At 37.2% G+C, this 13,423-nt stretch overlaps 1 protein-coding gene across 3 annotated transcripts in view; it reads left to right on the top strand.

Moving 5' to 3' along the window:
- kif15 (kinesin family member 15) overlaps positions 1 to 13,423 on the top strand; it is a 49,274-nt gene that overhangs the window by 34,433 nt on the left and 1,418 nt on the right. For all 3 annotated transcript variants that reach the window (XM_058767090.1, XM_058767091.1, XM_058767088.1), the window contains 14 exons: positions 96 to 246; positions 408 to 493; positions 1,278 to 1,356; positions 1,504 to 1,590; positions 2,209 to 2,313; positions 3,125 to 3,247; positions 3,331 to 3,477; positions 5,973 to 6,065; positions 6,223 to 6,387; positions 7,142 to 7,245; positions 7,323 to 7,386; positions 7,622 to 7,659; positions 11,423 to 11,555; positions 12,065 to 12,196. In XM_058767090.1, the coding sequence (XP_058623073.1) occupies positions 96 to 246; positions 408 to 493; positions 1,278 to 1,356; positions 1,504 to 1,590; positions 2,209 to 2,313; positions 3,125 to 3,247; positions 3,331 to 3,477; positions 5,973 to 6,065; positions 6,223 to 6,387; positions 7,142 to 7,245; positions 7,323 to 7,386; positions 7,622 to 7,659; positions 11,423 to 11,555; positions 12,065 to 12,196 (1,507 nt within the window). The remainder of the gene's footprint in view (positions 1 to 95; positions 247 to 407; positions 494 to 1,277; positions 1,357 to 1,503; positions 1,591 to 2,208; positions 2,314 to 3,124; positions 3,248 to 3,330; positions 3,478 to 5,972; positions 6,066 to 6,222; positions 6,388 to 7,141; positions 7,246 to 7,322; positions 7,387 to 7,621; positions 7,660 to 11,422; positions 11,556 to 12,064; positions 12,197 to 13,423) is intronic.

Below are 13,423 nucleotides of genomic sequence, written 5' to 3'. Positions count from 1 at the left end.
GTCTTATCCACGGGATCGCCTTGACAGACGACGATTCACATTACAATTTTGTAACCAATACATGTACGACTGGCTGTCTTTGAATGTCGTCTCAGGCTGGAGTGGGAGCAGGTGCTGGAGAAGCAGCGTGTACTTCAGGACACGTATGACACACTGCAGGCCGAGTTTCAGTTCGAGCTGGATCAGCACACACAGCTGATGGAGTTCAAGAGCCGAGAGTGCTCAGAAATGCAAACCAAGATCAATGTCAGTTCCTTCACACTCTTACGTAATGTGCCTGTTTATTATACCAGTGTTTCAAACATGCTTGGGTTGAATGGTTTTAAATTAGATGCCCCATTTCATTTTGTTGTGTGGTTGAAGATCTAAGATTATCAACGTGTTGACTGTATGGTGTGGTTTTGTAGGAGTTGCTGCATACTCTTCAGGAAGAGAAAGAGCAGAACAACAGTGTGAGATCCCAGCTGACCGCGCACAAAGAGAGTGTGTCCAAGTGAGTGAGAGAGACATGCAAACATCTATCAAACCCGCTTTATAATATCTAATACCAACATCAAATACAGAGAAGATGTGTGGAAAAGGGACTTGTTGGTTTAACTGTGAATAGTTTTATTGTTGTTGTATACAGTGGCGCCAAAAGTATTTAGACACTTGCGTCACACATAAGTGAAATGTTATTTAGTTTAAGTTTAATATTAAAACCTAATATCAAAGTGAGTTGGGTTTATTTTAAAGAGTTATTTATTTATTTGTTTTTGGACTTTAAATGGTTAAAAATAGATATGCTGTGAGATATAATGTGAAAGTGTCGTCAGTTGACTGACCTTTTAAAAACTGCTTGTAAATCTCTAATTTTATATGTAAGGAATAATGCACGGCTAGCTGTGCATTAAATGATTTTAATGCACGATGTGGAGGCTAATCAGAATTTAATATTCAGACATGCCATGGTATACTGCATCTAATCTTTTTGTCATCTTGTTTTCTTTAAATTAATGCAGGTTTTGTCTTTTTGGAACTAATTGATCGCAGGCCTCATGCTCCTGATCTGTCCTTACGCACCTCACTTTTTGAGTAAAAAAATAATAATAATCCAATATTTGGTAATATAGCATGAAAAAGGTATAATCAGTTTTTGTAGCTTGGTCATTTTTGAACGTTACACATAATAGTGGATCAAATACTTTCTGAAGCAGCTGTATCTGTATGCACTTGTCATTTGCATTAGTAAAAGCGTATGCACGCATAGGCGTTTTGATGTTGAGTGTGTATTTCAGGGAGCTTGTGCAGTCTGTAGAAGAGAATGCCTCACTGAAGAAACACATTACTGAGCTGACAAACAAAAATCAACAACAGGTGTGTCTGTACACCGTTTTAGTCTTGTGATTTTGTAATTTGCAATGTTCTGATACTGTTTTGCATGACTTTCTATTAGTTTTCTTGGTTCTGATGTATCTGCTGTGTGTGTGTGTGTGTGTGTGTGTGTGTGCGTGCGGCGTGCAGAGCGATGAGATCAGTGCTCTACAGCAGAGTGTCTGTTCATCCAACATGACAATCAACAGCCTCAAGCAGAAGATCGAACAGGACAAGGTGAGAACGCAATGATCGCGCAGCAGGAATCTTTCGCTCACTGTAAACAGCTGTTAGAGGTTGAGAAATAAAGATCATATCCTAACTAACCTAACTATGTTAAGATTTGTTAATTCATGAATTAATATTTGTTAATGTTAACAACATTAGTATCAGTAAATGTTGAAATTAACATCAATGTAATATATTATTTATTGCTACAATAGTTCACGCTAACCGTAGTTAAGTTTCCAAATAATAAATTTTAGTGAGGTTTATGCTTACAATACAGTATGCTGTAGTATTACTAATGCTTCAAATTTACATACAAATTTACACTGAAACCAGTTGGAAAAGTTTGCCATTCATTCAAATAATTCATTGTTTTAATGTCAACAAATTGCTTGAAATAAGACAACTACTGCAGACATTTTCAGAGTGTGTTATTGGTAAACCATATGCACAAGCAGCTTAATCATTAGGTTGAATTAATAAATTCCTAAATGCATTTCTTGAAAGTATGTATGTAATTTTATTTTATTTTATTTTTAAATCTATAATTTAAAGGCAAACAAGACTAAGACTGATTTAGGGTAGGATTGTGTTTCTCCTGCTGTTTCACTGTGCGTGTTTGTGTAGGATGTGGTGCTGGAGTTGATGCAGGAGACCAGAGATCTCCGAAGCGAGGTTGCTGAAAGAGATCAGACTGTGTGTTTGCTGCGAGGAGAGATCACTGACATCAGTGTGAGTATCTCTATATGTGACCCTGGAGCACTAAACCGGTCATAAGATATATTTGTAGCAATAGCAAAAATACATTGTATGGGTCAAAATTATTTATTTTTTTTTTTTATTCCAAAAAACATTAGGACATTAAGTAAAGATCATGTTCCATGAAGTTATTTTGTAAATTCCCTACTGTAAATATATCACAACTTAATTTTTGATTAGTAATATGCATTGCTAAGAACTTAATTTGGACAACTTTAAAGGCGATTTTCTCAATATTTAGTTTTTTTTTTTTTTTGCACCCTCAGATTCCACATTTTCAAATAGTTGTATCTCAGCCAAATATTGTCTGATCCTAACAAACCATACATCGATGGAAATCTTATTTATCCAGCTTTCAAATTTATACATCTCAATTTAATTTCTAAAGGGATTGCAAAACTTGCCAAATATTTCAGCTCAGCTTTTCCGTAATGTAGAGAGAGTTTGTGCACATTGTTGGCAGGTTAAATGAAACGTTTTCAGGATGAATAACCAGCAGGTAAATATCACACACATTTATGCTTAATTGAGAGAAGTAGAAATTGTGATCACGGTTAATAAAACTTATCATGCAGCCTTATCTGAACTGAACCAACACTGAACTGACTTGAGCTAAATAATGACTCTATTGTTTTTCTAGCTGTGCTTTAGATCAGCAGAATCCGAGCTGTCTTCATAGTTGAGTGTATTTTATAAAGTGCTAGAGAAATTAGGTGACTTGGCCGGTCTACTCACTTAGTGCTTTAGGAAGATTGTATTGATATTGTGAGTTTTGGACCCACAGGGGAAGTACAACACTGTTTGCACTGAGAAAGATCAGATGAAGGAGAGCATGACACACATGCAGAATGAACTGCAGGAGCTGCGAGAAGCTTCAGAGAGACGCCTTGCTTCTGACCGTGTAGAGGTATGTATGCTACTGGGTTTGTGTTTTGAGTTTTTGTTAAATGCCTAAACTAAAGTGTGTGTGTGTGTGTGTGTGTGTCACAGTTGGAGCTGCTTCAGGAAGATCTGTCCTATGCTACAGATGAGGTGGAAAGACTCAGTAAAGTGGTGGAGGAGCAGGCTGCTTTCCTGGAGAGTTCCCGGACCCTGAACACAGAGAAAGAGAACAACATAAACTCCCTGAAAGAACAGGTACTGTTCCTCCTGCCTCATGCTACAGCTTTTAAATCACACAAGAGATAATGTAGAGTAGGGATGCACAATATTAGATTTTTGCCGATATCCGATATGCCGATATAGTTGATGTGGATACCGATGTATATTTCCCTTTGTTTTGAAACAACATGCAGTCTCTCCTGTGCGTAAATTATAAACATTTTTTTATTTTTTATTTTGGTTTGTTTTGAGCAAAAACGTATTTGTTAGAAGTAATGAACTTCATTTAAAGGTCTTTTTTTAATGAGAGTACATTTAAAGCCTTGAAAATAAGTGTAAAACATCTCTTCTGTTTATTTTTATTTTTTTGTCCCCTTCAGACAGATGCAGTTGAAACCTTAACATTTTATTTGTGGGTTTAACATTAATAGACTATCTAAAGCAAAATAGCTGTACAAATTATATTTTTTCAAATAGATTATAAAAACTTAAATATTAAATATTACTGAATAAATCTCTATATATTAAATTATTTAATTTACGGGTGTCGTGTTTGTGATTTTTATTCATTTAAGCTATAGCTTCTGACCTTTAAAGGGGACCTATTATGCCCCTTTTTACAAGATGTAAAATAAGTCTCTGTCCACAGAGTGTGTATGTGAAGTTTTAGCTCAAAATACCCCACAGATAATTTTTTTATAGCTTAAGTTGCCACTTTTAGGGTATGAGACAAAAGTTTTTGTCTTTGTCCCTTTAAATACAAATTAGCTGATGCTCCCAGCCCCCTTTTCAGAAGTGGGCGGAGCTTCAGAGTCCAGCACACCGGCAACAACAGACAATCTCATGCACTGAAACTGTCAGAAACTCTCAAGCGATCGACTCGCATTGCTTTCATATGCATTTTTTAACGACCACATTCCTATTTACGATCATTCTGGTAGCACGTGAAGGCAGCATCAGTGAAAACAGGCAGAGACGATGGTAGCTTTAGCAAAAATAGCCTTACAGAGTGCCAAGAAGCTCTTTCAGAAAGGCAATTTGAAAACAAAATATGAAGCGCTTGCTTTGTCTGGAGCTGACGTTCACGCACGAAATGTTGGTATTGATCGCTCTTTCAGAATCAGACTGTTGAAATTATCCTGGTTTTTTAGGCAGTCTGATGTAAAATGATTGGCATGACTTAATTGATTTATTTATTTATTTTCCCGGTACATTTCCTTCAAAAATGAAACTTAACCACAGTGTCCTCAGCGGCTCAGATGGAGGGAGTCTATGGAGCTCCTATGTTCATTGGTGCATCCCAAAACACAAATGGCTTTTCCCTATGGTGACGCGTACCTAGGGATAAATTTGGAATCACTTGTTCTGAGAGACTGTTTATGATTTAAATGGGATTATTAAAAAACCGAGTGGGTGGATTTTTACCATTACAGGCTGGTTGTTTTCACACACTGCAGCCACACAACTGTGTTCAGACACCTTATAAAAGTGATTTTTGCATAAAAAAACTGACTTGTGTTTCTGAATAAATAAAGCAGTATCGATGTCATAAAATCACAAGTATTTTAATGATATTTGTGTATTTTACTTTCATTTTATTACAAGTATGCCAACAGCACCCCCTAAGTAAATAAAACACCTTGGGGTGGCTATGCTAGAAACTGTCGACTCTCTCACGCACCGGACCCGCCGTTCTGTACTTGCATTCTCAAATTAAATGCGGTGATCCAAAACAGTGAATCGAGTCATTCAGGCAAAACTTTGCTTAAAGAATGACCACACTGCTGCCATGATCTTATCACTATACCCTGCACACATGTGAGCTATCAATCTTATTGGCCAGGCACATTGGCATAGTTTTGTTTTTTTTCAAATCAGGCAATGGTATTTACATTTCAAGGCTTTATCGGCCAATTCCGATAACCCTCTACTAATATCGTGCATCCCTAATGTAGAGTCTGTCAGTCAGTCATTGTCAATAGTTCTCAGGATTGCTTGATTCTGATTGATCAGTCATGAAATTCTGCAGCCGACATTTTTATTATTTTTTATTATTTTTTATTTTTTTGTATAATGAGCTCTAAACTCGTGGTTCTACACAGGTTAGTTGTGAATCAAAAATGGGTCTCTGTGTTGTACTGATGTGTCATAGACTGCAGGCAAACGACAATGTGAAACGCAAAATATAATCATTTTATAGTTATAACAGTATTTGTCAAATTTTAAAAGGGAGGAGAAAATTATTCCCATATCTTTTGGACATCAAATGTCATGCACCTAATCAGACTACAGCATTTGGCTGCAAATTTGTCACTTAAGGCTGTAAAATCGGCTGAAAATATCAAATGTGTCTGATCTCCGACGAATAGATGGACTCTTAGTCTGAAGCTAAAAAAATCTATGAAATGTCAACTCAAATCTACAGACTTTCAGAACATTGCGTCGACTTCTCCAGACTGTAAATCTGGGCAAAAGTAATGTAGTGTATTATTAGTGTAACATATAGGATTTTTGTGTGTACATATTAACAGGTGGAACAGCTGAATGAGCAGATTAACCTTCTGAGAGTGAGAGACAACGTCAGTCAACCTCCGGAAGCTGCCACTCCCAAAGGAAAATTACAGGTGTGTGTGTCGTCTGAACAGTGTTTGTGGGACAAAGTTTTACCCAGATGTGAGCTGAACCTGATAAAATCTCTCAAAACCTCCTCTTTGGGATGTCCTCATTTGTAAAAAAATGATCTTTAAGTTAACTGTTTCATCTGGATGTGTGTGCTTTCAGACGCCGCAGACCCCCTGTGGCTTTGGCTCGAGTCTGTCTCAGGTGCTGGAGTGTCAGGAGAGAGAGCTGGAGAGCCGACGCTCCTCCATGATCACCATGGAAGTTCTGCTGAAAGAACTCAATGCAGAACGCACAGCTAAGAACCAAGAGATCGATAGATTAAAGGTCACGCTCATGCACACGGTTCCCACTGTACAGCAAATACAGTGGAGGCCAAAATTGTTAGAACACTTGCATATTTAAGGTTTCAGTTGTGTTTGTTGAATTGGCTATTACAATACCCATAAAACAAACTATTGTCGGATCTACCTGCGACGGAAGGAATCTGCTGGAACATTGAAAATGATGGACTGGCCCCTCAAGCATCGAGCAAATGTGGGGCGAGTTTGAAATGTACAATAGATTTGTCCAGTTTATTTTCCAAGAAAATTTTTGGCTTGAGTTGCAGAAGGCATGGGATAAACATTAGTGTTGAAGTTCTCTATGCCAGAGACACTATGCTGCTGTAATTGCTGCAAAAGGTGGACATGCCAAATATTAAAGTTAAAAGTGGATAAAACGGCATGACTCGCTTCATCTGATATTTGTTGTGCTCAGAGCGACCATCTGCATGTTTCATGAACATGAGATGAAATCTGATGAAATATGTTTTTATGAGATGAAATCATGTTTTGAAGGCAAAAAGGGTCAATATTTTCATATCTGTCAGGTGTTCTAACAATTTTGGCCACCACTGTATGTGTGTTAAATAATCGTCAATAAATGTAATAAATACATGCTTTAGTTCTAATTCTTATTTACTCATTGTATATATTGTCAATTTTCATTGCAGTGCATCCAAAATATTATACTTTGTTTTTTATTTTTTATAAAAGTTACTGTGATGTTCACGCGTACACGTTTGCCTGTGCATCTATAGGCCCAGCTGAATGAAAAAGAGATTGTGCGAATGGAGATTCAGACGCTGTTGGACAAGTTTTACACCGTCCAGAATCAACACAAACAGAGTGGCTGTGCGCAAGAGTAAGACTAATTCACTCGTACACTTGTTCATACATGTGTTCTGTCCATGGAATTAAACCATGTATTTGTCTTTATAGAGATGTGAGGGAGGCCATACACACTTCTGTTTTGAGAGAACTACAAGAAGAGAAGAACATAAAAGTAGGTCAACTTTTAAAAGAACTTTTTTTTTACAAACTAATTGTTAATTTGCTTTTCAGTTTTATTTGTTGTCTATACTCAATTTTGTGTCAAATTACCTTGATTCATGACTTCACTTTTTATTCATAATTTGAGGAAAGGCATATTAGTAATATTATGCCCTTTTGAACACAAACATTTATATATGAGGCCCTGTTGAGTTTAATCTTTTTTTTTTTTTTTTTTCTCTCCTCAGAACTCCCTGATGATGCAGTTGACTGACGCTCAGACAGAGTAAGTGAGCTGATTTTTGCTGAAATTATTTTGTTTAGATTATCGGAAGCTGAATGAAAACAGTTTTATTTGTGGTTGTAACCCAATGCCACTTTTGGGCCTATTTGGACTTGGCCACTCCATGCATTTTCTTTGATCAGATGTCTATCCGATTACAAAAAGATCAGGCATAAATGGCCTCTGAAAGGTGGTTTGCAATGCATTCTAGACGAGGTAAAAGCAACGGGTTCCTGAAGCCATATATGTAAACTTTACTCCTACCAAAGCAACACAAAATAAAAAGGTGCAAGAGCATGTTATAACTACCGGCTCCTGATAGCAGCTACCACAGCGCTTCTGCAACCAGAGCCCGGCCTATATATCGTTTTGCCGATATTATTGGCCGATATGAGCCTGTCGCAGGTATATCGGTATTGGCGAATATGCCACTAATATGAACTTTTTTTTTTTTTACAGAACATAGGCCTGTACACAGATGAAATGCTTATAAATTGTCTAATTACTTAGTTTGTCCAGCAGAGCGCGCTCCATTGTTTGCTTCTGGCGACCCAGGTCAGTGTAGAGATGCTCGGATGAGCTCAAACTTCACCCGAGTCCACTGATTCAAATAAATGATCCGCCCTCCACCCACCCGCACCTATATTTGTTTGTCACATTACAATGATTGTAATTCTTAGTTTTGCGTGATATGATGAATGGATGGTTCATTTTTAACAGAGATTCAGTGACGTTAGAGCTGATCGGCACATTACAGCTCCACGGCCACTCAGTCAACGCTGGTGTTTATACCAGAACTCATGCTTATCACATCAGTCACATTACATTTCCTCACTGGGTGTCTACACCGGACGCAAGCGGCATGACAAAATACAATAGAACACATTATAATCAGTGATGCTGTCTACACTGGATGCGGTGCGACACGACAAATCCCGACGGTAAACTGATGATGTGAGTTCTATTTATGATGTGCTGACACAAAGTGCAAATGATTTCCAACCGTCGCGTTGTCGCATCCAGTGTAGACACGGTGTGTCAGCATAGTTTGTCAGTACAGTCAGTAATGTAGCAGATTGAAAAGTTAGTATCTTTCTGCAGTCCAATAGACGGCAGTGCGGTGCTGGCTTGAGTCTGTTGAATGGTGATTTAACGCTACTTTAGCATTGAGTCTGTCCAACTAGGTGAGTAAATAAAGTAAATAAATAGAGTAAATAAACAACAATGTCCCCGTTTTTTACTCTCACAATGAGCTTATCGTACTCGATTGCTATATTAGTAGGGCCCTATGATTTCCACGATGCAGAAAACATGGACGAAATCGCGGAATCCAGTCATAAAAACGGAATTTACTGTATAACGTGGAATTTCATGGAATGTCTTTTTTTTTTTTTATGAATAAATAAAAAAAAACAGGTCAGTACACTGAATCAAATTGCGATATAGACTAGTGTCTGTGAATATTAAACTGCAAAATGACTATTTAAATGTGAATCCTCATGTTTTGCGTGTTCATTTGATTACCAAAAAAAACACAACACAGATTTCGTGAAAAAAATGATTTATTATTATTATTATTTATTAATTTTAGATGTTTACATTTGGAAAAGCTGTGCTTCGTGCATAAACCTGTCCCTGTTGGATTGGCAGTAGCTTGCTTGCCCTACACAGTTACCTTGTTTATTTTCTTAATTCAAGTTTATATATATTTTGTTCGTGTGTACCATTCGTGTGTCCAAACTTTTGACTGACACTGTATTTATAATATAGCCTACACATAAAGAATATCGGCCGATATATCGATATTGGTCTTTCTTACTCCCTAATATCGGTATCGGCCCCCAAAAAACCCATATCAGTGGGGCTCTAACTGCAACACACATGTGCACAGATATAACCTGTCGTAGATGAGCATCTCTCTTCAGCAAAACTCCCACAAATGAACCTCACGTCTCTTATTATAATTTTATAATAATAAAAATAATAATAATAATAAAAACAGATTCATATCTTAACCTATATTCCCAGTAGGCTTTTTGTTACAGTTTGATACAAAGGTGTTACGTTTTGATGTTGGAGAAAAAAATATATATAACTGAAGCAATGCAATTAATGCAACAAATGTTGCTTTATTGTAAAGTGTTATTCTAACAGTCAAAGTAATATTCAAAATCACGTTATTATTTCTCTCTCTCTCTCTCTCAGATTGTTTTCAGATTTCAGACTCAGATAGCCAAAGAAAAAGCACTAAATATAAATCTCTCTCGCTCTCTTGGCTGCTCCATATTAGCGGTCGGCAGCACGGCAGTAACATTCCCTTCATATTATTGATGCTAAAATTAAAGCTGCAGTCCGTAACTTTTTTTTTCGGTTAAAAATTATCCGAAATCAAAGTATAACACACAACCAGCCAGTGTTCAAAACTACCGCCTTACTTTAGCCCGACTCACAAAGGTTAGGTTATAATAATGTTTTCAAATTTGAGTGGTCTGTAAACATAAAGAAGTTGTCCCAGCTAGTAGGCTATCGCATGTGAGGATCCTGCAGGTGGATGATCGTTTATAGCCTTTTCTCACAGCAGCTAGAATAATTAAATGTATAATTTTGATGGCGGATTGTAATCCAGAAAGGAACATGTGTTTATGAAACACATGTGAATGAAATTAAATTATATTCCTGTTTTAAATGTGCTTCTGATTACAGATTACCCTGGGATTACACACTATTTGTATTTTAAAGAAAACCAGTTTGAAGGAAGCATAATTAGCTTTTTGGGTTAAAATAATTTCTTAATATGAAATTCAAATGGTATGACAATTAGAGATTAGACTGCAGAAATTGTGCAAAACTCACGGACTGCAGCTTTAATATAGCAAAACTCTTGCTTAATTCAATTAATATTCGATTGTATGAAATGCAAGTGCATATGTTAGGTGACCAAAACTTCACTGGTTCTAGCATGTCACACATGCACATTTGAGCTTACTGTATCACATCTGTATGTGCGTTGATCAGTTATAAATAAAAGTTAAAATTAAATCTGAATTTATGAATGATGCACTCACCTGTCGATCTCTTAATTCTCTGAAAAGATCAGGATGAGCAAGCGACAGATGTTTAAAAAGGTTTGATGTGTTGCCTCCTGTGGCAGTTCGTTCACCTTTGTCATCTGTTTTGTTGCAAAGTAATGATTAATATTGTAAAGCCATATTTCACTTCTACTGTTCTCTTTATTTATTAAGTTCGGGTGCGTTGATCGTTTAATCAGTTTGATCGATCGTGTTCTGTTCTTACGTTTACTGGTTGCACAGCAATTTTGGAAGCACTGCTGCCTACAGGTGCACTTCGCAACAGCAACGTATGAAATACCAAATTGAGCAAAATTATGATGTTGTACCGTTTGAAACATAATATTTACTGGTATTTTTCAAGTGACAAGTGTCCTCTCTTACTGTCAGCTGCAGTTCAGTCTGTTTTCTCCTGCTTGTTTCCTGGAAAACTGTTTTTACCTCAGTCCTTAACCCTGCAGGTCTGCACAGTTTGCACTGGAAGTGCTTGAAGTGGCACGTCACTTTCAGTTGCCTGTTTTGAAAAAAATGCGAAGCTTCTCCACAGCCGCTACCCCCCCCCCATCCCAAAACAGTTTTTATTCTATTATTCCAAGTTTTTTCCATTCCATATCGTGCATTAAATGTATGAATTGCCATGAAATTCATGTTACACACTAATTAAACATTAATCCTTTTAAACCGTGTGTGTGTTACAGGCTGCAACGTAATGAAGCCACCCTTGTCCAGTCTCAGACGTGTGTGCAGGAGCTGACCACTGAGCTTAGGAACCGCTGCCTGGAGCTCCGGGATCTGCGGCAGAAAGACCATCAGCAGGAGAAACTGCAGCAGGTCAGAGAGAAAGCAATGAGAAAAACTATGTTCGGTATTGGGCCGAAGGCCCGAAAAAGAAAATTGGCCAAACATGTCGGCCAAAAAAAACCCGGAATCATAATTGGCCTTCGGCTGCCCTGGTTTCTAAATATCAGCATCGGCCAGAGAAAAACCCATACATATATGACATTTTAAATTAATTGTTTTGCCACTTTTGCACTTAATGTATTTTGAATGCACTACTTTTTTTTTCTTAGTGTTGATTTGTAATGCATGTTTATTAAAAAACAAGTTTTGTAATAACCAATTGTTCCGGACATTTGATGATAAATTCAGATTTGGACATTTGAATGTAGATTTTGAGAACCCCTCGTTTTTTTTTATAGTTAAACTTATTTTAAATCCGGCCCTGAATATATGGTATTTTATGTTATAAGATGCTGTCAATTCTGAATAGTGAGGGAACACTGCCTTTAAGTGCATGCAAATGTAAACTCCTTCATTTTAACCCTAGTGGTGTCTTGCAGGAAATCGAGGTTCTGAGAAAGCAGGTGGACCATCTGACCGAGGAGAATGGAAAACTGTTGGGTCATCAGAACCCCAAGCAGAAGATCGAGTACCTGGTCAAACTGAAAAAGGAGATCACCAGACTACAGGAGGTCAGTATGAACATACAGTCTCTGGTTTGAGAAGGTTGTACATGTTTAAATAGGAAAAATCATAACACTAACTATGCACACAGTGATTGGCTGATAGACTGTCAGAGATTTATTCATAGATATATTGTAGAGTGTGATTTATTATGTTGCCATATTCAAATAAAGGTTTAAAAATAAAAAACGCATGTGTGGAGCGTCAGTTTACGCGTCAAATGAAGTATACTTTGCAAGGCTGTGCACTAACGTACGCGTAAAAAAAGAAAATATACTTTGGCCTTTAGTGTCACTAATTAAACAAGTACATGTTCTGCTAACTGTTTGCCTCATACACTAACTGTTTATGAGAAGCACACATGTAAATGCATATAAACAGCCTTTTGATTAAACAGAGTAGAATAATCATGACTGATAGTAAGACATGCAAATGTGTAAAAAAAAAAACAAAACACTGGACACAAGAACAGCTGTTACATCTTGCCCAGCTGGTTAATGAAAACAGAGATATCATCAAAGGAAAATTTGTAATTGGGATAACTTCCAAAAACAAAGGTGATACCTTTTTAAAAGGTCATTATCATCAAATGTTTCTAAAATGTTTACTTTCAGAGGCAGATTGCTGGCAACAGCCATTTTAGGATAGTTTGTGGTTTGATTTTAGTGACTTAGGAGTCCTCTCTACTACAACTAACCTTTCACAGATTTAGGAGCGCGTTTTAGTGCTAAAACGCTTTGTGAAATACTCTTACAGCAAAAATTTAGGAGTCCTAAATTTAGGATTGACACGTCCATTATTTTGAAGATTTTCTCCTAAATCTGTGAGTTATGAGCTTCTTTGAGCCTTAAGATGTTTTGTGAATATGGCCCCAGGACAAATTGGGACCTTGTGAAATCATCGTTTTAAATATGTAAAGCCCGATACACTGCATGTCCCAGATGCAAGCTTGTCATCGTGAAACAATCGTGGAGATTTCTGTGATCGTGGCTCCTAAGCTCTTATATCGTACAGTGAGAGAGGTTCAAAGACGGCCGTTTTATGGTCTTGCTGTATCGTAGGCTATCTTTGGTCGCATGATCATCGTGATCATGACCATCTGCTAAAGTGTGATTTATCATGCTCTATTTGTTTACCATTAGTGCATGCTGATGACGTTTTATTCTTCTATAGTAATGTGCGTCGCATGGCACGAGTCAATAGGTGTCATGATCAGAGTCTACACACACGTCGTT

The sequence above is a fragment of the Onychostoma macrolepis genome, chromosome 25 (assembly GCF_012432095.1).
Source record: "Onychostoma macrolepis isolate SWU-2019 chromosome 25, ASM1243209v1, whole genome shotgun sequence".
Lineage (NCBI taxonomy): Eukaryota > Metazoa > Chordata > Actinopteri > Cypriniformes > Cyprinidae > Onychostoma > Onychostoma macrolepis.
The sequence above is the reverse complement of the archived record's forward strand: the minus strand, read 5'-3'. Positions and strand labels throughout refer to the sequence as shown.